The following is a 25,829-nucleotide window of genomic DNA, read 5'->3' on the forward strand; positions in this document are numbered from 1 at the left end:
TTTGACCTTGCACAAGGGTGACACACACACACATGCGCAGAAGGCGATACTCTCGGACACACCAAGAAGAAGAAGCAATTAAGCAACTCGATTTTTATCAATTCAAAGTCTGCTCATTCTTGACATACAAAGGCCTTTAAATAGGCTTGAAATACAGAAGAAATCAAGGGAAATTCGTGCACAAGGAGGAGCTAACAAAACATTAAAGAAAGGTAATGGAAAACAAGACACCATAAAGTAAGGAAAAAGTGGAAAGTTGATGGAAGTGGATGTGCAACGTCTTGCAACGGCTAGGAGCTTTAAATTAGGTCTTCATGAGGTTAAAAGGGTGTAGAAAGCTTCTCAAATTCGTGCTTGATAAGGGCTGGCCGAAATTTGGTACAAAGGTTGCACCATATCCTCTCTAATGGGTTGACATCTTCTTGGACTTGTGCAGAATATTTTTGGGCACTTTGGGCTTGAATCTTCAGTCCATTTATTGAGAATACAATCCTCAAATATCTTCTTAGTAGCCCACATGTTAGCCCATGAAGTCTTTGGTGTTGGACAACATAAACTCCATAACAATGTGACGTTTTAGCGCTTCTTGTCGTTTTCGCATCCGTTGCATTGTCTTGAACATTTTCGGATGTTTTGATCAGCCACTCTTCGACATATGTATTGATATTTGAACGTAGACTTTGAGTCATTTGTCTTGTAAGTGAAGGTGTAAGAATGGTTGACATGGTATGCTCGGTGTTCACTTCTTCTCCTCCTATAGCGTCGACGACATCGTCTTGCTTCTCGTTCGAGTTTTGTTTGTTATCGTCCATGTTGATGTTGGAGGATTTCTGGGCTGCATCATTCCCTCCCCCTTGAAAAGGTTTTGTCCTCAAAACTCGTTTGCCTACATCAAAAGGATCCAAGTCAGCGTCATTAAACTCAAAAGACACATTGCACTTACCTTGGCACTTAAGAAGGTGGTTGGCTTTGTCATTGTGTTCCATATGTATGCGAAATATATGTTCTCGTGCATCTCCTCTTTCAAAGGGTTCGCCCTTCGTGTTTGCGTTGGGTATTAAGGCTATGGTTGTACATGAATCGTCCACAAATGGATTGTAAGGTCTTCCTAATCCATGAGTTTGAATGATACTTGTAGTTATCCACTCTTGCTTTGCCTTGATCTTCTCTTTGTTAAGATGTAATACCTGCATTCTATTAGCAAAGCCTAGGAAAACAAATATGTTAGTGTAGCATTTGCTTTTCTTGAGGTCCTCATAGAAGTATTCCTTTCGGAAAGTCCTCACTTGTTCTTCAAACTCACATATACACATTAAAGACGCAATTTAAAATTTTATTTCGAAGCAGAAAAGTTATTTAGGACGTATTTCTAATATTTCTAATAAGATTCAAAAAGAGTAATATATATATATATATATATATATATATATAGAGAGAGAGAGAGAGAGAGAGAGGACCTCATGCATGGAGTCCTTGGCAGATTGGGCAGCATTGGATGCCTTGTCCATCATGTTGCTAGCCTTCTCCTTCAATTTGCATTTTTTTTAAAAAATCATTATATAACATTCTATATATTCGTAACCATACGATTAATCAATAATATACACTAACGAAACGTGTATATATATAACATTTTCACCATCTAATACGGATATTGTTATAATTCGTGATAATTTTTTTTTTAAAAAAAAGACTACAAATTATGGAACTGATGTGGCATACGGGATTCTAGGGGTGGACCCCATTTTTTAGGAAATCCGATCTCGGTCTCATCATCACGGGTTTTACGAAAAAATTATCTCATTCTTGGTTTCATGAGATCCGGATACCCCTAACTCAGGTTCAATGAGATTCTCAGTCTCGTACTCAGGAATACCCGGATCTCATAAATAAATAATTCAAATATTTTATAATTTATAAAATTCAATAAAAATAACTTAAACAACATTCAAAACTCGATTTTATAAATTATAAATTCGATTTCATAAATTATAAAGATTGAAAATATAGAAAATAATTAAATAAAATAAAAATATTTTAATAAATAATAAAATATCTTAGATAAATGTTATAAATATAAAGATATTTTTAATTTTTAATTAATATACCGGGTATCCGGGGTATCCGCTATGAGTTAATCGAAACCCGAACCCGGACTCGGGGGTCAAAAACTCGGCCTCGTTAAACCCGGTCTCATCATAGTTAATATTCGGGTACCCTTCCTCCGGGTACTTGTTAAGCCGGATACTCCCAAATCCCCGGATTACGGGTTGAAACGCCCACCCCTACCGGATTCAGTTACCGTTTCACAAATCAAAGAAGGGAACTTACTTTCTCTTGGATCAATGTCTATTGCGTTATATTATAAATCAATGAAAACATATACTTATATCAAACCGGATTAAACCGGTGCAGTGTAACAAACCTGAGTTTGGCCCTTGGCCTGACCGGCTTGGAAGCTCATCTTGTTACTGTTGTCAGCCATTTGTTCCTCTCACTTATCTTTTGATTCTTCGATTAAGACTTTGAGTATATGCGATTCTCTGTTTGCCTTTTGATCCCTTACACAAACAGGAAGCAAAGACCTTATATGCACATTTCATGTCATCCTCTCGTCGCTTGCCACGTGGAGACCTGTGAGTGATTGTTGACACTTGGCACTTTGAGATTTGAAGCTCTCGGGTCAATCGGGAGGCGCGCCGACCGAGTTTCAAGCGAAACCGTTGAGTTACCTTACTCTTTAGAATTTAGAATGAGACTCGTCACCATTTTTTTTTTTTTTGAATATATTCACTTCTTCCATTATTATATATATCATTCTGTAGTATAAAAAAAATATTTATGAATAAAGTTGATATAGAACTTAAAATTAAAATTTGGTTCCTTACATTACCATACCCTTCATCAAGTCTTGGTAGAAGAAACGATTCAAGGCTTATGAGTTTTGGAGTCCATCCCTCATAGAGGACGAAACGAACTTAATTAAAAAAAAAAAGATCAAGATCCCAAACTACAAAAAAAAAACGAGGGCATAAGGTCTTTTGCTCGTTCACCTTCGTCCTAGTTTTTTTCCCCCCCTCTCATTTGATCTCAGAAAGCATAGTAGTAACCGAGAGCTAGAAGGAGGATAACGAAGAGAACAGCAGCAGGAGCAGCATAAACCCAGTAATTAGTAGACTTCTTCTGCTTGCGGATCGCTCTTGGCAGCGTCTCGGGGCCTCGGGTGCGGATCCTGTTCCTTATCGGCTTCTCCTTCGGGGCTTTCTCCTTCTCGGGTTTCTTCTCCTCTTGAACAGAAGCAGCTTCCACTTCGTTCTTCTCCGGCCCAGAATCTTCTGCAACTTCCTCGGCTGCAGCCTCGGCCTCTGGAGCTTTCTTCTTGGCCCTCCTCTCACGCTCCTGTCACCGCAAAATACGAGATGAAAACGTCATTTTCCCGAAGAAATTACTGTAGAGAGAGAGAGAAGGGTTAAAGTAAGTTCCTTTTCTTTCTTCTCAGCTTCCTTCTGAGCTCTTATAGCAGCTTTCGAAGCAGCTTTCTCAGCCAGCTTCTTCTTCCTCTCCATGGCCTGTTTGGCTTTCGCAATCTCCTCCTGCCTTCTCATCTCCTTCAGTGTAGCTTCATCAACTGCCTTTTTCTCTTCCTTCTGCTGTTTTCCCAGTCCATATACCTCATCTTCATCATCGTCATCATCTGCAGTATTCTTTACTTTGCCTGTGTCTTTGGCTTTCTCCCCGGTTTCTTTCTGCGTCTTCTGGGAAACCCTAACTTCTGCCTTCGGGGCGGAACCCGAATCCTCCTTATGCTGTTTCGCCTTAGCTTTAGGCGGAACCTCGGTATCAGAAGGCATTGCCTTTGATGGCGGTGCCTCTGGTGTAACCAGAGGCTTCTCTTCGGGGTTCCTCATCCGCCCATCTCGGCTCAGCTGCCTAGCATCCAACGACGGCAAGATTCTTTTCTCGTAATCGTCTCTGAAGTTCTTCTTACTGCACCAGAGGGACATGAAACTGTCGACCTGACAAAAGACGACGAACACGTAAGGAAGGAAATCTTCGAGACATCAAAAGATAAGCAGTGGGTTTGGCGGAATTGAAGTGCAAAACCTCGGCATGTGAGAGCGCCTCGAGATCTTTTATGTTCTTCTGAGCAGCCAATTCCCGAGCTTTGTTCAAGACAGCTCGGCTTTGGTAAAATTTGGAATTCTGTGACGCAAGTTTGTGAAAATATATCACGATTCAAAAAATCTAACAAAGTTTATACACAAAATGAAGTAGAATGATACAGGATATATATGTATATATATGTACCTCACATAGATTCCAACCAAAGAAATAAAAAAACGAAAACCCGACAAATGAAAAGATTCGTGGAGCTTACCGACTCATCACGTTGTTTCCGGAGGTCTTGAATGTTTGCAAAAGCTTTGTCCCTCTTGTCGGTCACAACCTTCAGCTCATTCTCCAGCAACTGGATCTCATCTTTAATAGCTTTCACCTTCTCACTCAGCTGATTGATCTTGCCTGAGATCGCTTGCCGCTCCTTTTTCACTCCGTCCAAATCAGCACCCATTGACTACGGAACATCGAAAGAATTTACGAGTCAACAAATGGGAAACACCTTATTCTAACCATTTCAGGATCTTTTTGGTTATTAGCCACTCGAAACAAAATCTAAGAGAAACCAAAGTCTTGAGAACATTTTCTATTACCTTAACCTGATCTTGGATATCTTCTTTCTTACCCATAGCCTCCTTGATCTTGGCTCTCATGGCTGCATTCGCAATGACCTTCTCCCTCGTGCCCTCGAGCTGCTTGATCTCTTTGAGAATCTGCTTCTCCTCGTTCAACGAGATGCTTTCATGTTGAATATGGTATTGCAAGCTGTATATCTACGTTTCCCGTCAACAAGCATGTGACGATGAGTATTAAAGAAAGTAAGAAAGCTTTAATTTAAGGGTATTGAAGTAGGAGAGAAGATCATACCGTATCATTCAGCTCTTCCTCGGATGAACAGAGAGCAATGCCACGCCCCCCACCATCGTTGCTCCTCAGCTTTCCCAGTGCCTGCTGCAATGGCTCCATTTCCTTTCTCTTCTCATCGAAAATGGTATTGAATCCTTTACGCTCATTTTTCAATGGCTCCAGTATATCAAATAACTCCGATCTCTCAGCCTGTGCAATGTAACAGCTTTCTCATTTCAAACCCACAATCACAATCTCGGAGCTATGGCTTCATCCGAAGAAAGTAGAGAATCACAAAAAAGCCACCCGAGACAAAGACAATCATCGATCAAGCCGGAAACTTGAAACTCACCCTCTTAGCTTTCAACTCCTCCACAACTCCGGCCCGAGCCCGGTTCAGTTTCTGAAGCTCCTTGTCAGCTTGATCAAGCTTAGCTTTTATCTTCGGGTCCTCGAAAGGGCGATACCTGACAAAGAAGAAACTGTGGACCTGCTTGGCCGCAGGCCATTCTTCGATTATGTCTTTCGGGGTATCAGAGCCGAAAACGTTATTGTTTTCTTCCCCTTTGCTCGGCTCATCATGCGAACCAAACTTGATTGAGACTTTCTCCCCTTTTCCGTGGACCAGCTTCCCGTTCTGCTCGGCCTTACCCTCGAAGGGCGAGGAAGCAACCTCGAATCCATCAGACTTTCCGACCTCAACGCCCATTGTTCGAGTCACAAATCAGATTCACTGAACACAAATCCTGATGCCAAGGACATCCAAACGTGAATGTCCGAACAATCCACCAAAAAAAAACCCAATAACAGAACACAACAAAAGGATCTGCCATCCAGATTCTACAATTAAATTTGCCAAAAACTATGCTAAGATCTAACTCAGAACGCAATCTATCGAGACATTCTCGCAAGAACTTCGATCGAAGAGTTCCATAATTCATCAACGGCACGAAACTTAGAAGCTGCAAAAACGGATCATCCACGGGATTCAACGCATGTTCAGACATATGCTTAATCCAGAAACTGGTTACCAGATTCACAATACACATACACACACACGCGTGTATGTATATGCGCGTAGCGCAGAATTAGCAGCAAACAAAACAGAAAACACCAGCCGAAAGATCACATCTTTGCCGAAAAGAGCGAGATCGAAGCAAACAGAGATCATCTCCCAAAGTCAAATAGCGATAAATCCGAGAGTTTTAATCAGAAAATCCCAAGGCGAGACGAGGAAACCCAACAAAAAGATACGAGCACCCACATACAAGAACAGGAGGAACAAAATACTCTCGCTACCATAACCGATTAACAAGAAACATACACGAATCGGGGCAGAGGAGAAAAAAAAAACATGGGGTTCCCATATATTACCGAGAAAGGGAAAGATGGAGAGGATGGAGATCTGGAAGAAGGAGACAGAAGAAGAAGACCCTCTTGAAGAAAGGGCCTCGATACGTTTCCTCCCGACGATTTTGTCACAAAATGGAAAAACTTTTATTCAGATCTCAATCTAAAACAAATCTTCGATTTCTGAGAAAGCCCACGAACTCCCCTCTCTTCCAATTAATGTGTTTTCCTCAATTTGACTGATGCAGCAGTAAAAAGGGAATTGCCTCAAGTTTCCTTTTAGTTTTACCGCAGATTTCTACGAGAGAAAAACCACAAAGTTTCGTATTTACTGTAACAAACATTTTCCGCATATGTATCTATTTAATCTCTGCGATTAAATACCAAAAAAAAAGATTTATACTTCAATTTATATAAATGACCGAGAAAGCGAAATGAGACATTGCCAATCAAAAAGAAGGTAACTTTAATTAACGAATCAACGCGTCACATTGAAAATAGATTAGAGCGAAATTTGATACATGAGGAGAGGAGGACGAAATGACAAAAATGCCTCCAGGAGAGTGGTGTCGAAAACGTGTACTTTGGATCTCAACACTTGGCGACACGTCGGACTCAGCGATGATCACACAGAGAGATGTATCTGCTACGTAAGCTGCAATTACCTTTTTGCCCTCATTCATTCTCAAACCCACCAACCACAACCAAAAAAGAAAAAAGAAATATATGCAGTGTGAACCCGAAAGAGAGAAAATAAATATCGGTTGTGAATGTGACAAAAAAAAAAATGTGTGATGTCGACCTATTAAATTCTAAAACGTCGACGTTTTGGTTATCTTTACGTGAATTTTACTCCAGGGAAAATTCTAATAAAAAACATGATCAAATATATCGATAGATCGAGAGTTAAACTTCTTATGTACCTTGATTCACATCCTATAAATATAAATATATCGTGGATGTAAGATTTAGGTGTTGAATGGAGAACAGTTTTCGAAATTTTTTGGATTTTAAAAGATGAAAAAACTGATAATTAAATTTTTTAAAATTTGGTTTTTCTAAATATTCGGAAATATATTTTATGATAAAAAAAATCAACTAAAAAATCAAAAATCATAATTTTCTAGATTTATAAAATTATAAAATCCAAAAATCAAAAACTAAAAACTAAAACTAAAAATCCAAAATAAAAATTAAATGTATTATCCGAAAGGTTAACGGGAGTTATCAACCTTCCAAACTATGTCCGCGTGTATTATTCAAACCGACATTTAATAATGGATTATGAGCATCCTATATGGGCTGAGTTTGGGCCCAATTTTCAAAGCTCATATAGGCCCAACTATTTTCCACCGTGAAATTTATTATTTTCTTGTACTTTTTACGTAATTTTTGCTTTATTTTTGTTCTCAATCTAATTATAATTAACACGTACATTATCGATGCACAACGTCCCATTTATATTTTGTCCAAACTTTTGTTTTTCATGAGATAGGGACCATTAATTTAGCTACATCTATCCGCATAGATATGATTTAGGCCCATCCTATCCGTGACTTACTTTATATGTTCATATATAGGGGTGTAAAACGAGACGCGGATCGCGAGCCGACTCGTGAGTCGGCCCATATTTTTCTGAGTTGGGCTTAAAATATTTGAGTCCAGAAAAAACCGGACCAAACGAGTCAATCTATCACGAGCCGGACTGGCTCGCGGACCAAAAAAAATATTTTTTTAATTTTAATATTTTTATATATTTTAAAATATTTTTATATACAAATTATATTTTTTTTATTACATATTTAGTTTGTTTTTGTTCAAAATTTATTTTTTATTATATTTTAAATATTTTTTATATTTTTTAAATATGAAAATTAGTTTTAAATATTTTTAGTATTAAAATTTTATTTTTAAAAATTATATATTTGGCTCGCGGGTCGACTCGTTTGGCTCGAAGGCTAAGACGATATAAATTGGGCTGATATATTTATGACTCGTTAAAAAATGGGTTGGACTAAAAATTTTCCATATCAGAACGAGTCGGGTTGGGTTGGGCCGACTCGTTTTACACCCCTATTCATATGTATGGTTAAACCGGATGGGAGATCCAAAATTTTGAAACAAGATATCAAACCAATTTATACGAATTAGATATCGGATATAATTTACACATTTATAAAATTGTATAAAGATTACGAAGAAAGATGAAACGAATCTTTATAGTCGAAAATGGAATAAATGTTATTGTAAATAATTATAAGTTATGCGTGCCAGAGAACGAAAAAATCGTGGATCGAGAAGAGAGAGGACATAGGCAAGAAGGACGAGGTGGAAACCTCTAACCATATAATGGTCTTTCCTCGACCCTTTGTCTCATCGGTTCACTCCCGCTACCTAAACCCTAAACCCCTCTGATAATGGAAAACCACAGGTGGAATCACCAGCCGAAACCCAACCGCAAGGGTCGGGTTCCCACACCCATCGGACCCAGACCCGGACCCGGACCCATACTCATTCCATCCGTACACAAGCACCTGAATTTCGAATACCCGAGTCGTGCAAATGGTGCGCTAGAACATTCGGATACCCGTGTCTCGTGCTAGAAAATTCGGATACCGTAAACCAAAACAACAACAACACAGAGCTTATGAATGTAACTATGTAACAAATGCTTTTAGGAAGATGATGACGTGTTTGGTCCAACAAGTTTTAAAAGACAGCCGGTGCACAAACTATTCATTCTTAGTCGAGGGCAGAAGAAGGGGATAATCTCAAAGAGAAAGTCAAGGCAGGATCTTCTTCTGTTCTTGTTTTCCGTCTTCAGCATCATCACATGGGAACATCTGGGTCCAACCTTTTCTGGATAGCAGCCGCTGCCTGCATCATTTCTTTCTTTTTCGTTACACGATTTCATCCCGAAATCTCAAAGATTTATCGACCGATAACTAAAAAAAGGGACCAAAACAAATGACCTCGATGTTGCCAATCTTGTACAGATACGCCATTTCTTCTTTCAGCCGAGCTTGGTCCCTCATCGCTTGCGCCTGCCATTACAATATATATATATATATATATACACCCACATGTTGGAGAGATGTTGCTTTGATGTCAATGTATGAATGTGATCAAAATGGAAAAGAAAAAAAAAACTCACCATTCCACCCTCCATTGCTTGCTTTAAAGCTATCACTTCTTCTTCCTTCTGCTTTTCACGTGCTTGCTGCAGCTCTAACCTGAAAATTTTTTCACGGATAATATGTTATAATCCAAATGGTTCCACCATGGTAATGAATATATGCTGCAAGTATCCTATATATATATATATTGATATATACCGGCGCTGTTCCTCGTCATTGAACACGACACGCTCAGTCTGAACCACCTTCTTGAAACCCTTCTTCATCTCCTTCTCAAGCTTACGCCTTTCATAAGCATCAATGTTATAATATCTGCAGGAACAAGAAAGAACACTCGGGTATTTAGGGATACACAAAATAAAATTAAAAAAAAAAAAAGAGCACAGAGCTAAATCTTGTCTCTTTGAGCAACTAACACGACCAGTAGCTATGAAACTGAACAAAGAAGCTCACTTTTTGGAGGGAAACGTAGCAGTGTTGTGATCCTCCATAAATCTGCGATAGAAGAATAGATTGTGACAACTGTTACACAAAGAGATCCCCCGGCACTACGTATCATTCAGGAGACAGAACTTAAACATAGATTATGATACATACTCTTTGAACATTTTCTTCTCCTCCCAAGGGGGAAGGCTTTCCAAGTTTACCTGTATATACACAAGCAGAAGCAGTCAATTACATCATCTTCCAAGTGCCCGTAAACAGCAGTGAACTAAGAATACAAAAAGTTGGCTTTTTTCTGATTGGGAAAACCCCGAGTTTCTACCACGAGGTAAGACATTCCAATACGAAACTTGCCTGTCTTATTTCAGCTAACCATGCGGTGAACTCTGGTCGTTTGTTCCTGTAAACAACGAAAACAAGTGAGTTCTTGAGAGAAACCAGGCTAGATGTTCAGAAGAAGAAATCACCAAACTACTAGCATTGCCTCCGATATTATCCACTGGATCTCATGTATTTTCGAGCAGAAAACAAGCATAACCGCAGGATGAAGTGGCGACCAACAATATTTCCGATCTTAATCTCCACGAAAAGCTCGGAAAGTCTATGAATCAATCACCAGATTAACACATTGCCGTTGATTGATATTTAAGAGTATTCCTCCAAGCACAAACAGTGTTCTTGAATAAGAAGCTTCTTTTCGGAATTCTCCTCTTCTTCAGTATGTTTTCACAAACACACACTCACTCTAACTTTTCCAAACTCTCTTCAAAAGGGAAGCGATAATGATAGAAATCAACAGGCAAAAGCCAGAATCCAACATCGATACAGACACAGAGATATTGCGATGAAGCACTTTCCATGAAGATTACGAAAGGAGGGAAATTTCCAATGAAACTAAGGAAAAGTCAGAGTCTTTACCACATATCAGTTTCTCTGATGATTCCATACTTTCCCCAGGAATTAGTGACAGCTCCTTTCTTCCCTTTCTCCAACTTCTTCTTCTTCTTCCTCTCCTTCTTCTTCCTCCTCTCTCTCTCATCCTCCTTCTCTCTCTCATCCTCCTTCTCTCTCCTCCTCGACCTCTTCTCCTTCTCTCTCTTCTTTCTCTTCCTTTCCCTCTCCTCCCTTTCCCTCCTCTTCCTCTTCCTCCTCCTCCGCTCCTCCTCACTCTCGCTCTCCTCGGAATCCGAATAATCCGACTCCGAATCCGTACCCGACCCGCTACTCGAATAGTCGTCGCTGTCGTCCCGGTCGCGCCTTCTCCGAGCTCTCCCGTCCGATTTCCTCTTCCCTCTCGCCTTTCTACTCCTACGTCGCTCTTCTTCTTCCGACCCAGATTCAGTATCATTCTCCAAACCGGAGGCAGAGCCAGATTCATCGTCGTCTCTACTTCTCCTCCTCCTACCTTCCCGACGCTTTACCTCTTCCCTTCCGGATCCCTTGCCTCCGCCGCCACCGCCGCCAGAACTTTCCGGAGATGATTTTCTTCTGCGCTCTCTGTCATCCGCCGCATATTTCCTTTTCTCCGGCGGAGAACCATCCTTGTCTCTTCCCATTTCGCTGAACCACCGGCGACCGAACTAGAATAAGCCCTACTGCGTAGGAGTGAATGTCCGACTTTCGTAGAAAATTACGATGAAAGAGAAGCAAAGGCCGACAAAGTGAACAAATAGCCGGCCTGTTCATTTATGTTGGGCCTAGGCCCATTTTAGGATCCAAAGCCCAAAACAATCTATGTCATTTTGTCCCACATCGCCAAATTTCGATACGATCAGAAAAACCTCCTCTGTATTTAAAGTGCCCATATTCCCATCACATAAGTCACGGAGCCGTGCGGTGAGCACATAGCGAACTATTCTTTCGCCTTTTACTAAAGAATACCGTGTGCTCGTCGCATCAAGCGGCATACGCCTATTTTTGGAGGGGTCGCTCTATGAGCTACCCCAACCAATCCATAAGCTAAGTTTAACTTCCGGCATTCGAGAATTTCTTGAAAGGTTTATAAATTTCGTTTATTGAAATGTCGTTTATTTATATAATCTGATATAGCCATAAGAGTGCCTTGATCTTAAGTTTATTTGAGTCGACCATATTTTAATCTTTTTACTTTATTTTGTTTTGTGAATTAAATCTCTTGAATACGTAAGTCATTACTAATCAACACGTCCATCTTTTTCTGTCTTCTACTTTTGTTTTTTCTTTACTTTTTTCCCTCTTCTATTTCAATGGGAATAAGACCTTAGGATCTCAAAAAGACCTTTCGTTTTGTTTTCATTTCATCCATTCCACCGAATAAATATCTTCGTAGCAATTCTCGTTAATCTGAAAGATTTAGTCTTTAGATATTTGAAATGCCATAACTTCGCAGTTTTTAAATCTTGCAAGTAAAAATATAAATGAATGATTATTCAATCTTTCCTATCTTTTAATTAGGTTTATTGTTTGATTCTGTAACATGAATATCGATGAAACAGAGAGGGCTTCATCAGAAAATCAAGAAACCCTACGGTTAATCGGATTTGATTCTTTCCACGGTGTAATGCATAATTTCCTAAACAATATGTTTACAAAAAATAACAGTGTAACTCCAATAAGTTTGAAAATGACATGTCGGAATGTTTATTTGAAGTTTCACAATATTCTTTTCACAAACTATAATTTGTAATTTATTTTCTATTTTTCTCCTTTTACTAAAAATAATACGGTCTGTCCGTCGTAAGTTGAAATTTTGAATACGACTTATTGATTTAATTTATTAAATTAATTGGTTAAGAATGAGTCAACTCTAATCAAGTCCAACAGAATTGATTCAAATTATATGGGGGTGTCACAAGTTGAAAGGAATATTTTATCAGGGCATATATTTTTCGAATATAAAATATAATATTGGGGGGGTTTTAGTCCCACATCGGAAGATATGACGGAGGGTGGCAGATGAGGTAGATAATAAAAGGCGCTCGGGTGAGAGTTCAAAGGTATCTTTGCGCTTGGGGCAATGACGCAGCTAATGAGGTAAAAACCGAGGCGCGTCAATTGCTGGTTGAAAACTATTTCCAAACCCCCTCTTGGGCCTGGGCTTGACCCTGGCCCTCGAGAATTTCTGGAAGGGCTCCCTTCGGGGTAAAGCCCTACAATCCCAATGTTCTAAAGTTTCCTTATGGTGATCTGGGTCCTTGTTTGATACCCCGGTTCCTTTTCTTGAATATTTCTCATTTGGGCTTTTTTTTTTCTTTTTCTTTTTTAATTTCGAGTTATATAGTTCGACTGATTTCACATCCGTGTTCATCGGATCAAGGAACATTGTCACGCGATACAGATTTTCTGTTGAATTCGCGCTGTCAAACTCCTAGATGTATTTGGACTCATCGGCAGAAGGAGCATTAGCTTTGCTTTGCTGGTGAATCCGGATAGAACTTTTGCTCCGGTTTTAATTCAGATTAGTTTCGTCTAGTTTATTAGATCCGGTTTAATGAAATTTTCTAGTTCCATTTTTCAATTCTATCCAGTTGCAAACGAAATTGAAAAAAAAACATCTATTAATTGAAATGGTTTATTAAATACAAATGCATATACCCTGCAAACTAGATTAAACCGACTTAAACCGGATATACGGCACCGGTTATGCTTGTTGCGGAGCTGCTGTCGTCTTCATCGCCCTTGAGTGAGCTCCATGGCTGGTCTCTAAGCTTTCTTGGCCCGCGATGCATCGATCGAAACTCCATGCTTGATCTCAATCGGCCAATTACCAATCAAAAGCGAATATCTAGACCGATCGATCTCCATCGAGACGGTTACATGGAAGGGGAATCCGAATGCCGGTGAAGGAGATGAACAGACGGGGAAGAACTTCTATGTTGACGCATTCTTCGAACGAGATCGGCCATCACATGGACCATCTCTCCGGCGAACTCGAGCATTGACCGTCGGATAAATCGCGCATACAGTCCCAAAATAGCCACTACTATCCCCATCTCTGCCACCATTCTTCTCTCTTGTTCGATTGGCTTAGTATCTTTTTGAATTAAAAAAAAAATAAAAAAGATATCATGTGAATTCATTTTGTGGCGTGCTTTGAATTCACTTGGGGGCTTCCAACCACCGAAACGTGCTTCACCCAACGGTCAAGGAAATCAAGGAAACAGACCCTCTGGTCCAGGGAGAGAATCTGTAATGGGCCGTGAACTGGGCCCATATTCAATTTTTTTAGCAATGATTTAGTTAAATAAGTTTAAGGAAATTTTAAATTGATTTACGTATATGTATGTGTGTGTGTGTGTGTATATATGTCTATGAACATCTATTAAATGAAACAATGGCGAAATCATTGTATTATATACACATGTATATGGTGTTAAATAAACCCAACGCTTAATAGTAATAATAAAACATGTGGATCGACGTGTAAAACTTGCAATTAATGTTATTAGATATAAAATAAATACGATTAGATCAATAATTTTTTTTTTTAAAGGAAAGAGTATGTGTCCGGATATGAGAGGCGCTTTAACTTTTGTATCCAATTCAGAGTTCGATTTATATATGCGCGTCACATTACGACTATAATTATAATGAAATTAGATTTGATCATCTACAAGTTTCTTTTATGTTTTTTAATCAATTAAATTAGGTGAATCTGAAATGAATAGAAAAATAACTAAAAATTGAATAACAAGAGATGGCTCTAGTTTCATACTAATCTTCGATCTTCGAGATTCCCTAAGGTAAGGCAGATGTACGCGTTGTCAAAAAGACAAAAATATTATTTGCATCGCAACAAAGTCAAGATGTTTCTATTCTTTAATATCAACATATATATACACATACCTAACATACCTAACAGATCGTAGACGAGCGATCAAGTTTGGGGTAAGAGATAACTTCACCTTGAGGTTGAGTGTTCGATTCCTGGCTAGTGGAGAGGGAGATAATTTCTGGGTTTATATCATCCATGTACAAAGATTGCTTCCAGGCCGTAGGTTTACCTAGTCAGCACATCCGAATGGTAGCAGCTAGGGGTCATCCGTTATAAAAAAAACATATATATATATAGGCGTGTATATATGTTCGCATGTGTAGTGTATATATATATATATAGTATATGTGTGTGTATATGTAGTAATGAGATCCGACTGAAATGTGGGTTTTCTGATAAATATTATATAGATACAATATTATATATATATATATATATATATATATATAATGTACATGCATATTGCACATCGCAGTATTATAAAACAGAATCCGAAAGTCTAATCTTCCTATACCAGAATTGGAAAAAGCTTGAATAAAATTATAAAGAACCTATTCTTACACATCCCTTATATATAATGTACATGCATATTGCCTATTTTGTTTTTCATATGTCCTTTACGTGTTCCATAAAAAAAAATATGAAATTATATGTACGAATGTATCTTTCAAGTTATCTACATATATTTTTTAAAGGATAACAAAGATGGGGTCGAACTCGTGTGGAAAAGTTATCTATATAATTTTTAAATATAAATATAATTTTTTTTTATATTCTTATAATTATAAGTCCACATTTCGAGAATTTGTAATGCAATCTATTGTACAATATGTGGTTTCAATTTAAATAGTTTTATTTAGAAAAATGGATAGATAGACTCATAGACGTATGGCATGCCATCACATCACATCATCATCTATTTGAACAAGAAATCTCCACGTTAACTAGAGTCTGAAAATGGGAAGTGGATGAGGACGAAATCCAAGTATCATATAAAAGGCTTTTGACCTGTCCTTGGCGGTGGTGGTCCATTGCTTTTGTCACCTTCTACGTAATTTATACAATTTCTTATGTGAAAAAACTCACAATTTTTCAAATTACAAAATTCACAATAATATATGTATATATATAGACATATATAAGGAGTATATTAACTTTATGGCGAGCATTGGAAATAAATAAATTCGAACTCCTCTCTCTCTAACGTATCCCAACAAGATCATGTAAGTTTTTAATAGTCAAATAAATTATTTTCATTAAAAAAAAAAATCTCCATTAGAATTTCTGCCTAACTCTCCCTTACACGTGTCAAAATATTTCTGCCGTATATTTTTTTCATATATTTTATTTAGTTCGTTTTATATTTGCATTCAAGTTGTAATTTTAGTATTATGTTATTATATTTTTCACATCATTCATGTTTTTTTTAACCTTTAGTTGGATTTATTTTAATGACTGTAATATATGTCACTGTTAGTGTCAAGCTTTTTTTAGTGTTTCTAGAATATGGACATTTGGCATGCCACGTGTCCTTCGTCTCCAAATTCCAGATTTCTTGACGGTTCATTCATTCATTTCATGCACCCAAAAACGAATATGGAAACTACGATTGCTCAACTCTTCTTCTTACACCAAAACCAAATGTCTTTGGGGACGTCAAAGTAAATCTCAAAATTATCGCATGCTTACATCCATCTACGGTCCATGTTGCGCGCACATGAAAATATTAGCGGGTCCGTCACTCCAACTCTACACGTGGCAGCATGCTAATGGTTAAAATGGGTCCCACCAAAAATGGTAAGACAAGGACGACCGTACTTATTTTCACGGCCTATATAAGAAAAGGCAAGCAGCGTCTCATCCACATTTTGCGGAAGAGAAACACTTTCTGTACACGTTTGAATAGTTTCCATAACAGTTCCTCTTCATCGTCTTCGTTTGCTGTTGTTGCAAGCCTAGCTCGTTGATTTCCGTCCGAGAAAATGGGGGTTCGAGAGAAGGACTCTTTATCCCAGTTGAATTTGCCTCCGGGTTTCAGGTTCTATCCGACAGATGAAGAGCTTCTGGTTCAGTATCTCTGCCGGAAAGTTGCAGGTCATCACTTCTCTCTCCAAGTCATCGGAGAAATCGACCTTTACAAGTTCGATCCTTGGGATTTACCAAGTAAGACCTCAACCCAATCCCGAAATCTTCACAAAGTTTCCATCTTTCTCAAAAACAGGAACGAAAAAGATAGCTAATTTGAAGTTTCAAAGACCGGAGGGGTGTTTTGGCACGTAATAAAACTATGGGATTAAAACTGAGAGAATATCATAAGTTGATTGGTCAATGTTTTTGGTGCAGGCAAGGCCTTGTTTGGGGAAAAGGAGTGGTATTTCTTCAGCCCAAGAGACAGGAAATACCCGAACGGGTCGAGACCCAACAGAGTAGCCGGGTCGGGTTACTGGAAGGCGACGGGTACGGACAAGATCATCACGGCGGATGGTCGCCGCGTCGGCATCAAGAAATCTCTCGTCTTTTACGCCGGGAAAGCTCCCAAAGGCACCAAAACCAACTGGATCATGCACGAGTATCGTCTCATCGAACCTTTTCGTACCACCACCCGTAGCTCCAAGGTCAATTATCACTTACAGCAAGCGTAATCGTACCCGATTGTGTTCAAATTCAATCGAATTCACTCTGTTTTCGTTTGGTTTCTGTAGTTGGATGAGTGGGTTTTGTGCCGGATTTACAAGAAAACCACGGCGGCTCAGAAACCGGGTCCGGGTCGAACTCGCCATGACGAACTCAGCACGAACGGGTCGTCGTCTTCGTCGTGTTCATCTTCCCAACTCGGCGACGTTCTCGACTCGTTCCCGGAGATGAAGGAACAATTCTTCAACCTCCCCCGGATGAACTCGCTCAGATCGCTTTTCAACGACGACAAGATCGTAAATCTCGATTGGGCAACCTTGGCGGCTCTAAATCCCGTACCGGAACTCGCTCCGAGTTACGGCGGCAATAACTCGTCATTTGCGGCGGTGGAGGAGGAGGCGGAGAGTGGGTTGACTCAGGGCTCCGGGTACAATTGGATCGGGTACGGGTTCAACCCGGTCGAGCCTGTCGGGTACGGGTTTTCGGGTCAGGCCGGTGAATTTGGGTTAAGGCGGTGACGACGATGATGAGGATGAGAGGGGCAATTGATGTAAATAATACGAATTATTTTAGCTATTCTACAACAGTTTTGGTTTAGCATTCCTGGATGGAGCCCACAATGTCGAACAGATTACACGTGGCTCTTTCCGACCGTGTTTAGTAAAATGAAAAACGAACCATGTTATTATTGTCGCGGTAAATCATTTCAATTTCATTCTAACCATAACAGAAACGACATATCATTTATGTATAATATTCGTAGACGTGTATGTGTAACCGCAATCGAAAGACTGCATGTCGTTATTAGCCCGATAAAACAGCATGCAGTTAATTACTCGTTCTTCTTCAACAAGGCAAACACTTGTGCCGTCGTATCTTCCTCGTTTCTTCCGCAGGAGAGTACAGTAGTCTGAGATCACTAAGTTCCGATCTCGCTCCCTGTCACTGTACGTATCGATGTGTTTATCGATGGCGGACCACCGTATCGGTGTGTGTATCGGTCTGCGACCACCGTATGGTTCGGATATATCGGCGACGGAGATGGCGAACTACTTGGCCAAGTTCCGAACGATCAAGACCACCTCCTTCGATCTCCTCGTAATCGCAGGTAATCGGTTCTTCTCTGGGGACATTAGTTGAATTCAGCTCGTTGTTTAGATACACTATCATCGTTTCACCTGTCAGGATATGCAATTCAGAATCCTCCTTTTTTTCTGGTCAGATTCTATACGATTAGGGTTGATGCTTGGCATTGGTTTCTCTCTGCAATCATGGGTGGATGGCAAGCCAAAACCCTATGAAATCTGGGTTGAGTTTTAACCGATCCGGTGGAAGAGTTACTTGCAGAGAGGGAAAAGGGTTAGAAACTTCACGCTCTCGTTCAGTTTATCAGCAAAGATTTAAGTATATTAAATTCTGATGATATTTGTTTTGTGGGCTCTAATAACAGGCTCTGATTCATGATCTGGTTTCCTTCCCTCTGCTCTGTTCATGAACATTGTTTGTATAGTATAATATCAGAAATATTAATTACGTTGATACAAATCACAATACATCAGTTCTACACAGCAGTAGATGATACAATACAACATTCTTCACTTAATTATTCTAGAAGCTCAGCTGAAGCTTGAAGCTTTAACTCTTTCATTATTTAATATATATTACCAAAGTTGCAGGATCGTATTCATTTCCTGACATTCATTTCTTGCAGACAATGCCGTTCCCGGAGAACCCACGGGTGCAATCCAATGTCCCGTACTCGGTCTCGGACTTGATGACGCCACCGGAAGCCGGTGTTCCGGAGAAAATGCAAGTCTTGCAGTCCTTAGAGAGAAGTGATGAGGTCCTGAAGCTGTCTTCGCCTCCCACGACGGGCATTGCGACTCCAGGCTTAGCCGGGTTCTTGAAATTCGGTCTGTATGTACGTCCCAAGACACCATCCACATCCGGCGAGAGGTTGAAGAACCTGAACTGAACCTCCAGATGGGCAAAGCAGTCGTCTTCAGGTACCTTGTAGCTGTGGATCCTGTCGTCTTCCTTGGTAACCGGAACCACGTTCACCATGATCTCGGCCTTGTCCTTGATCGTCACAATCACACTGTTCCTCTTCGCCACTCTCTCCAACTTTATGTCCTTGTCGGGTGAGTACCTGCTCGAGCATGCGTACAGTTCAAAAATCAAGAAAAACAAAAGAGAGGAAAAAGGTCGAAGCTTTAACCACATGAGTTCGAGATCGTTTACCAGGTGGAGAGGGTTTCTTCCTGGACAGCCAAATCTTGGCCGTCGAAGGAGAACTTGAGATGGTCGAGGTCATTGTCCCAGGTGGCGGTTTTCGTGGCTTCGAGGGAGAACTTGTGTGAGTTGAAGAGGATTCCGAGGGCTTGGATCCAGGTAAAGTCTCTGGCTCTTCCAGCAGGTCTGTGTCCGATGAACCTGGCATTGATCTGAAGGTCAGAGTCCGAGACGAGACTGAAATGCTCGTTGCTCTTGCCGTGGAAGTAGAACACGACTTGGTCGCCACCAATGAACCTCGGGTCATAGCAAGCGGATCCAGGACTGTTGCAGTTTGGCTTCCTCACTAAGCAAGATCATCCAAAACAGCACAAAACTCATTGATCTATAAATCTGCAACAAGAAGGAAAAAAACATGTATGGAATTTATGGATTATTGATGGGGAATCTTACTGCGGCAGTGGGATTTGCAGACAGGGGAATCGCAGTTGACGTAGCAGACTTTGTTCTTGGAGTTCATGTCGGTAGTGCTTGGGCATTCCTCCGGGCACTCTACGTACCTTTGGTAGCATCTGCTGTACGGATTGTTGCAGTAAACTCCGGCTGCCTTGGCCTGCAAGAAACATGACGCAACCGCCAAAAACATCAGAAGCAGAGAGGTTTTTGGGTTTGCCATTGTGGGTTTGTCTTCGATCTTTCAGTATCAGAGGAAAATAGGAAATAGGGAAGAAGAAGAAGAAGAAGAAGAAGAAGAGCTGATGGTGAGTGAGGAGGGTAGGGATTGTGAGTTTCAATTTATAGGGTTTAAAAGTCAAATGTTTTCTTAAGAAGGGGACTATTTTGTGAATTTGAGAAGTAAAGTCATTGACTTTACCAGCTGGCTCTGTCTTTGTGTGACGAACTTCGCGGTGAATCTATCAAAACACATGGGCTTTGCCTTCACCTTTTGGATTCAATGTCATTATAACCATCGAATATTTTTCGTGTTTAAGCACCTTCCAAAATCTCATCGCGTTTAAAATCAGATCGAAAATTTTACTACAATATTTTATATGGTTTTCTTAAAACTGTAATTCCGCAATTTTCAATATATATATATATATATATATATATATATATATATATTATACAGGATTATGTCTATAGATCGTCTTTTGTCTCTTTTCGTTTATGTACATATAAATCCGATCTAGAGAAACGAATCAATTTTGAGGTAGTCCCTCCCTCAGAAGACATGTTCAAAATTGTTGATTTGAATCATACGGGACTTAACTCATTAACCGATATTATTTACGACATAGAAATGCATGTATGTAAACCTATATTTGTTGATCAATAAATTGGTCGGCACGCCAATTTAGTTTAAATAATAATTATTTGCTTGATGAATAAACAAAGAAATGTTTGTAATAAGTTAATAACAAAAGGGGAAAAAACTGAACAGGTTTTGACATTTTAAGTCAATTAATTGGGAATGTTATTGATTTAAAAATGTGTTGGCATTAATTTTAATTTAAATGAATGAAATTGGAATAAAATTAGAATCAAACATAAAAATATATAGAAATGGCTTGGAAATATATATTTTGTTTAACATAAGTATTTATTAAATGAAAACTGAATTAAAAAATTCAGTCTAATTAAAAATAGATACAAACGGAATGATTATAGTATTTTACAGGAATCAAAAATAAAATCTAAAGACGAAATGTAAACCTATAGAGTTCTTTAACAAACAAAAAAAACCATAGAGTTAATTTTGTAAACAAAAGAGAAAAAGGAGAAACGATTTATAACTATGAATCTTAACAATAAAAGAATGTTTATATACTCTTTGTGAATGACTTGAGACGATTTATAAGCAACAACGGCTTTAGCAGTTGAGATAAAATTAATCGAAATGCAATGGATATTGGAGCCACCATAAAAGACTGAACCATAGAACCGTAATTACAAACTAGCAAATAAATTTATTTTTTTAGATTTTTTCACACTTTAAAAAAAAATTTAAAAAAAAAGCCATATATAACCTTATTAAACCATATTCTCATTATTAACTATAAAATTAAATATTTTTAATTAAAGATAAAACTATAAATGTTTTTAAAAAATCACCTATAAAATCTAAAACGATATCCATTAATTTAATATACAAAAGAAATATTCTCTTACACTGATCACAAATGGAGAGAGTAATTAATAAGCGGTTAATATAATGTGTAGATAGGAATTGTGGCTGCGAGAAAATTATAGATACTAATAAAAAAGAGAAAAAAAATGCGGTGAGCGTGGATCGAACACGCGACCTTCAGATCTTCAGTCTGACGCTCTCCCAACTGAGCTATCCCCGCTTGGTTCTTGTGAATTAATTTTTTGGAATATACTAATAGGACAAAAAATCCGCGATTTTGTCTTTTTCGTTGATTGACGAGGTGAAGCTACTTGTATTTTCATAGAAAAAAAAAAAGAAAAAAAAAGAGAATCACTCAGATTTGAATGATTTTGGAGTTGGTATTTCCTCGTACGGATGACTGTGTGCTCATGTCGGAAAACTTCTTGGTCGGCTTCATCTCTCTTTGACACTCTGCCGTTTCGTTTGATGGCATGTGGTCTATCATTCATGACCACATTCCGTACCAACTTCCGTCTACTGTTTTTTATTTTGTTGGGGTTCTTCCAAAACATGATCCTATTTAGATTCTCTGAGAAACCTCGGGAAAGTCCAAGAAAGTGAATGAAGAATCAGATCAACAGATTGAAGTTGGAGAAACATTCTCTGCGTTTCCATTTGCCATTTTTTGAAAATAGTTTTGAAATAGCTGAAGAGAGAGAGAGAGAGAGAGAGAATCAAATTCGGAGCAAATTTGTTGTGTATCATTCAAGTGGAAAAGCACCAGAGTTTTGAATACAAAAGCCCAAAACGGAAAACACAACGTTTGTAATATTTTAAATTAAATCAGGTCAAAAACTAATTAAACCGGAATAAACCAATATATTCTAATTGGAAATAACCAAATAAACCGAGAAAAATGTCTTCTAAAACAGTTCGCAAGTGAATCTGTTTGTACAAATTCCGTTGCCAAGAAATACCGTCTAAACGCGACAATCCTTTTCACGAACATTGGAAAGGAGACGAGTCCGAGTTGTGTCGGCTTGTCTCTGGTCCGTAGCCGCGGCCATGAATGGGGTGACCGACATTAATTACTCAGACAGATCGTCGATAGGAGATCTAACAAACATGAAGATTTTCTTAAACGTTTTTGGTCAACCCTGTTCATTTAAAACCGTCATAATGACAACGTGGATCTTTGATTCGTAAAAAAGTCAAAACTATTATTATTTTTTTCTTGTGTGACATTAACATTTTGTCTGGTTGGGTCAAAATCTTGTTTATGCACGTCTGCGAAAACACGGCCGTCCTATGGGGTTCATTGGTACATGAAAACCATGACCGACGTACCGAGCTTTGGGCCGACACAACCATCACACATGGAGAAATTTGATGTCCTTTCATCATTTTTATTCTCATATATATATATATATTTATATATATATATATATATGGTTTGTGTGTATAGTGGATGGTGCAAATTAGAGATGAGAATTCCGTATTTCCTTTCATTTATTTATTTTTAGTTTTAAATTTTTATTGGATTTTGAATATTTCAAATTCTATTACATTCTATTTTTATTATAAAATATTTGTATTATCAATTTAATAGTCGATTTGAATTCATTTGTAACGTTAATAAGTCTAATCAACTTTGATTTAGTTTACTATTATTTCATCCCCATTGTCAAATCTTACACAGATACACTATCTAATGTTCGGCAAATTCAAGAATAGACATCAATCTAACATGCCACGTGTCACTTAGAGATCTCCCCTTCACTAGTGTGTAAGCCCTCTGGTCCCACTTGTGATTTTGTGAAAGCACACTTCTGCGATGATCCAACGGTCCAGATTCCTTCATCATCCTCTATATATTACACTACACACCTCCCCTTTTACTGATAAGAACCACCGAAAACGAGACCGAAGCAAATGAAATGGCAATTCACCTTCCTTGCTCTTCTTTTAAAGCAGCAGCTGTGGTCACCGGAATTTCAGCCGTTGCTGCGACGGCGGTGAATTTCTACGCTCCCGTCATCTCTCACTTCATGACGTTCTACTTTCCGGTCATCCAGGAGAACGTTGTCTTGTTCCTCAGGCCTCCGTATCTCTACTTAGTCATCAATTGCATCATCGTCTCCATCGTTGCTTCAGCCAGACTCTACAAAAATCCGAATCTCAGCGGAGATTCTCACTCTCCGGCAGCGGATGCGGTGGCGCCGATCCCAATTCTGGCGCCGTCTGATCTTTCTGCTTATTTAAGCGCGGGTTATGTCGTCGGTTATAATGGATCTGAGGAGAATAACGTGCGACGTGATGCGTCGGTTGATCGGACTGTGGAGATTTCCAAAAGGTTTCCGGAGGTGATCGATGAGAAGATGGTGATTGACGGCGGCGATGATCGGCGGGAGATGGAGAAACTAAAACCGAGTAGTGATTCGACCGAGGATTTTACGCCGAAGGCGGAGAAACCTCCAGCATCTGCGAGATTCGGCCAGGGGAAAGCAACTAAAGCTAGTTCTGAAGGTCATTTCTCTCTCTCTCTCTCTCTCTCTCTCTCTCTCTCTCTCTCTCTCTCTCTCTCTCTCTCTGCCTCCCTGTGTGTTCATGAAAAAGCTTGGAATACACAAATTTGAATTTGAATTTCAAATGACGTTCCCGCCGGCAATTCAAATTACGAACGACGGTGAGAGAAACGATGGTAAAATCAAGGACGAGAAAGGGGCAAAATGGTAATTGCAGTAAGCACTGTAACCGTTTTTGACTTGTTCTCCGCAGGCGGAAACAAAGCGTTAGGAGTATCGAAGCCGAGGAGGCAGGAGACGCTGGAAACGACGTGGAGGAAGATAACGGAAGGCCGTGCGATGCCGATGACGAGGCACCTGAAGAAGTCGGACACGTGGGAGAAGGAGAGCTCGAGCGCGCGAGGCTCGGGGCACGACGAGAGGACGACCAAATCGGAGAGCTTAGACGACCGGAGCGCCGCCGCGGGGAAGCGTCGGAAGGAATCTCAGGGGAGGCTGATGAGAGAGGCGTCGCCGGGGCAGGAGGAGCTGAACAGGAGAGTGGAGGCGTTCATCAAGAAGTTCAACGAGGAGATGAGGCTGCAAAGGCAGGAATCTCTGGCCAGGTATCAAGAAATGGTAAACAGAGGGCCTCCTCCGTAGTTTTTTTGAAAATTTCGGGCACTTTTTTGTTGATCTTTTTCATCTTACAAAACGTTGTTGCGTCTTAATCTTCATCTTAAATTAATTAATTAGTTTTCCCCGCAGATATGAAACTGACCGATTTTATCGGATAGTTTAGTGGATTTATTGGGTTGAAATGAAACCCCCATTCGATCTCACATTGAGTTAAAAAAACAAACTTTTACAAACTTTCGTATAAACATACTTTAATTTATCTAAATTATATCACATAGATACCTCAATTGCTAAATTGTTAAATAAATACATGATCAATCGAAGTATTTACGTCAATTACGAATCCATATTCTAAAGATTGGATATTCATACACTGTGGCACAAATTCGAATCCAATGACACGAATTACTCGATATTTGGATTTAAATTAATTTGAATTATAGACAGATAAATTATATGGACATCGTCTCCCCCCCCCCTTTTTTTTTTTTTTTTTGCCTAGCATTCGTCACATCTGATAAACCCAAAATTCGGATTGGAACGAAAACGCTATATATATATTTATAAAAAGGGGATATCGCCATAAAAACCCGGTACTTTTCCCAGGTCAACGAAAAAACTCTATACTTTTTTTCTTACCAATTAAACCCTATACTTGGTATGATTAACCAATAAAATCTCAAACTTGTTAATAATTCACCAAAAACCCCTCCGACTGCCAACTCAAACAAAAATGATGATGTTACAATAACTTGGTTTTCAAGTTATGTACACATCATCAAAATTATGACACATCATCGTTACAAACAAAAATAAATTACATAATTTATTTAAATTAATTTATATACATATAAATTCACATATATATATATATTAAATATAAAATTACTTATAACTAATAATATATATATATATATATATTATAAATTACATTAAAAATAATATATATATACATATTATTTGTTAATATATATTGTATATATATTATTTTTTAATATATAGTGTATATATTAGTTATAATTACTTTTCTTTTAATATGCATATTAGTTGTATATATATAT

The 25,829-nt window shown here is 38.9% G+C and overlaps 6 protein-coding genes, 1 long non-coding RNA gene and 1 other non-coding gene across 8 annotated transcripts; 3 read left to right on the forward strand and 5 right to left on the reverse strand.

Moving 5' to 3' along the window:
• Nucleotides 1-871: 871 nt before the first annotated feature.
• Nucleotides 872-2,573, reverse strand: LOC109116670. The gene is made up of 3 exons (XM_019202530.1): nucleotides 2,426-2,573; nucleotides 1,458-1,526; nucleotides 872-886 (listed from the first exon to the last, which is right to left on the reverse strand). Exons 1-3 carry the CDS (start codon nucleotides 2,483-2,485, stop codon nucleotides 872-874), a joined length of 144 nt encoding a protein of 47 aa, XP_019058075.1. The 5' UTR covers nucleotides 2,486-2,573.
• Nucleotides 2,574-2,851: 278 nt separating this feature from the next.
• LOC104813390 (proton pump-interactor 1-like) lies at nucleotides 2,852-6,603 on the reverse strand. The gene is made up of 8 exons (XM_010540948.2): nucleotides 6,337-6,603; nucleotides 5,315-5,708; nucleotides 4,984-5,172; nucleotides 4,710-4,889; nucleotides 4,379-4,573; nucleotides 4,105-4,203; nucleotides 3,483-4,016; nucleotides 2,852-3,399 (listed from the first exon to the last, which is right to left on the reverse strand). The coding sequence occupies exons 2-8, from the start codon at nucleotides 5,669-5,671 to the stop codon at nucleotides 3,091-3,093; spliced, it is 1,863 nt and encodes a 620-aa protein (XP_010539250.1). The 5' UTR covers nucleotides 5,672-5,708; nucleotides 6,337-6,603; the 3' UTR covers nucleotides 2,852-3,090.
• A 2,272-nt stretch (nucleotides 6,604-8,875) lies between these two features.
• On the reverse strand, nucleotides 8,876-11,523 carry LOC104813391 (RNA-binding protein 25). The gene is made up of 8 exons (XM_010540949.1): nucleotides 10,812-11,523; nucleotides 10,248-10,293; nucleotides 10,047-10,096; nucleotides 9,903-9,944; nucleotides 9,648-9,761; nucleotides 9,467-9,545; nucleotides 9,285-9,356; nucleotides 8,876-9,189 (listed from the first exon to the last, which is right to left on the reverse strand). The coding sequence occupies exons 1-8, from the start codon at nucleotides 11,447-11,449 to the stop codon at nucleotides 9,142-9,144; spliced, it is 1,089 nt and encodes a 362-aa protein (XP_010539251.1). The 5' UTR covers nucleotides 11,450-11,523; the 3' UTR covers nucleotides 8,876-9,141.
• A 206-nt stretch (nucleotides 11,524-11,729) lies between these two features.
• LOC104813392 lies at nucleotides 11,730-12,515 on the forward strand. Its single transcript, XR_771741.1, has 2 exons — nucleotides 11,730-11,890; nucleotides 12,368-12,515. It is a non-coding gene; the product is annotated as an uncharacterized LOC104813392 (long non-coding RNA).
• A 3,976-nt stretch (nucleotides 12,516-16,491) lies between these two features.
• Nucleotides 16,492-18,001, forward strand: LOC104813394 (NAC domain-containing protein 72-like). Its single transcript, XM_010540950.1, has 3 exons — nucleotides 16,492-16,809; nucleotides 16,990-17,261; nucleotides 17,349-18,001. The coding sequence occupies exons 1-3, from the start codon at nucleotides 16,629-16,631 to the stop codon at nucleotides 17,796-17,798; spliced, it is 903 nt and encodes a 300-aa protein (XP_010539252.1). The 5' UTR covers nucleotides 16,492-16,628; the 3' UTR covers nucleotides 17,799-18,001.
• A 644-nt stretch (nucleotides 18,002-18,645) lies between these two features.
• On the reverse strand, nucleotides 18,646-20,514 carry LOC104813395. Its single transcript, XM_010540951.2, has 3 exons — nucleotides 19,966-20,514; nucleotides 19,522-19,858; nucleotides 18,646-19,429 (listed from the first exon to the last, which is right to left on the reverse strand). Exons 1-3 carry the CDS (start codon nucleotides 20,186-20,188, stop codon nucleotides 18,979-18,981), a joined length of 1,011 nt encoding a protein of 336 aa, XP_010539253.1. The 5' UTR covers nucleotides 20,189-20,514; the 3' UTR covers nucleotides 18,646-18,978.
• Nucleotides 20,515-21,790: 1,276 nt separating this feature from the next.
• TRNAF-GAA lies at nucleotides 21,791-21,863 on the reverse strand. The gene has a single exon. It is a non-coding gene; the product is annotated as a tRNA-Phe (tRNA).
• Nucleotides 21,864-23,542: 1,679 nt separating this feature from the next.
• On the forward strand, nucleotides 23,543-24,953 carry LOC104813396. Its single transcript, XM_010540952.2, has 2 exons — nucleotides 23,543-24,151; nucleotides 24,404-24,953. Exons 1-2 carry the CDS (start codon nucleotides 23,563-23,565, stop codon nucleotides 24,790-24,792), a joined length of 978 nt encoding a protein of 325 aa, XP_010539254.1. The 5' UTR covers nucleotides 23,543-23,562; the 3' UTR covers nucleotides 24,793-24,953.
• The last annotated feature ends 876 nt before the right edge of the window (nucleotides 24,954-25,829 follow it).

The sequence above is a fragment of the Tarenaya hassleriana genome, unplaced genomic scaffold, assembly GCF_000463585.1.
Source record: "Tarenaya hassleriana unplaced genomic scaffold, ASM46358v1 Cleome20, whole genome shotgun sequence".
Taxonomy (NCBI): domain Eukaryota; kingdom Viridiplantae; phylum Streptophyta; class Magnoliopsida; order Brassicales; family Cleomaceae; genus Tarenaya; species Tarenaya hassleriana.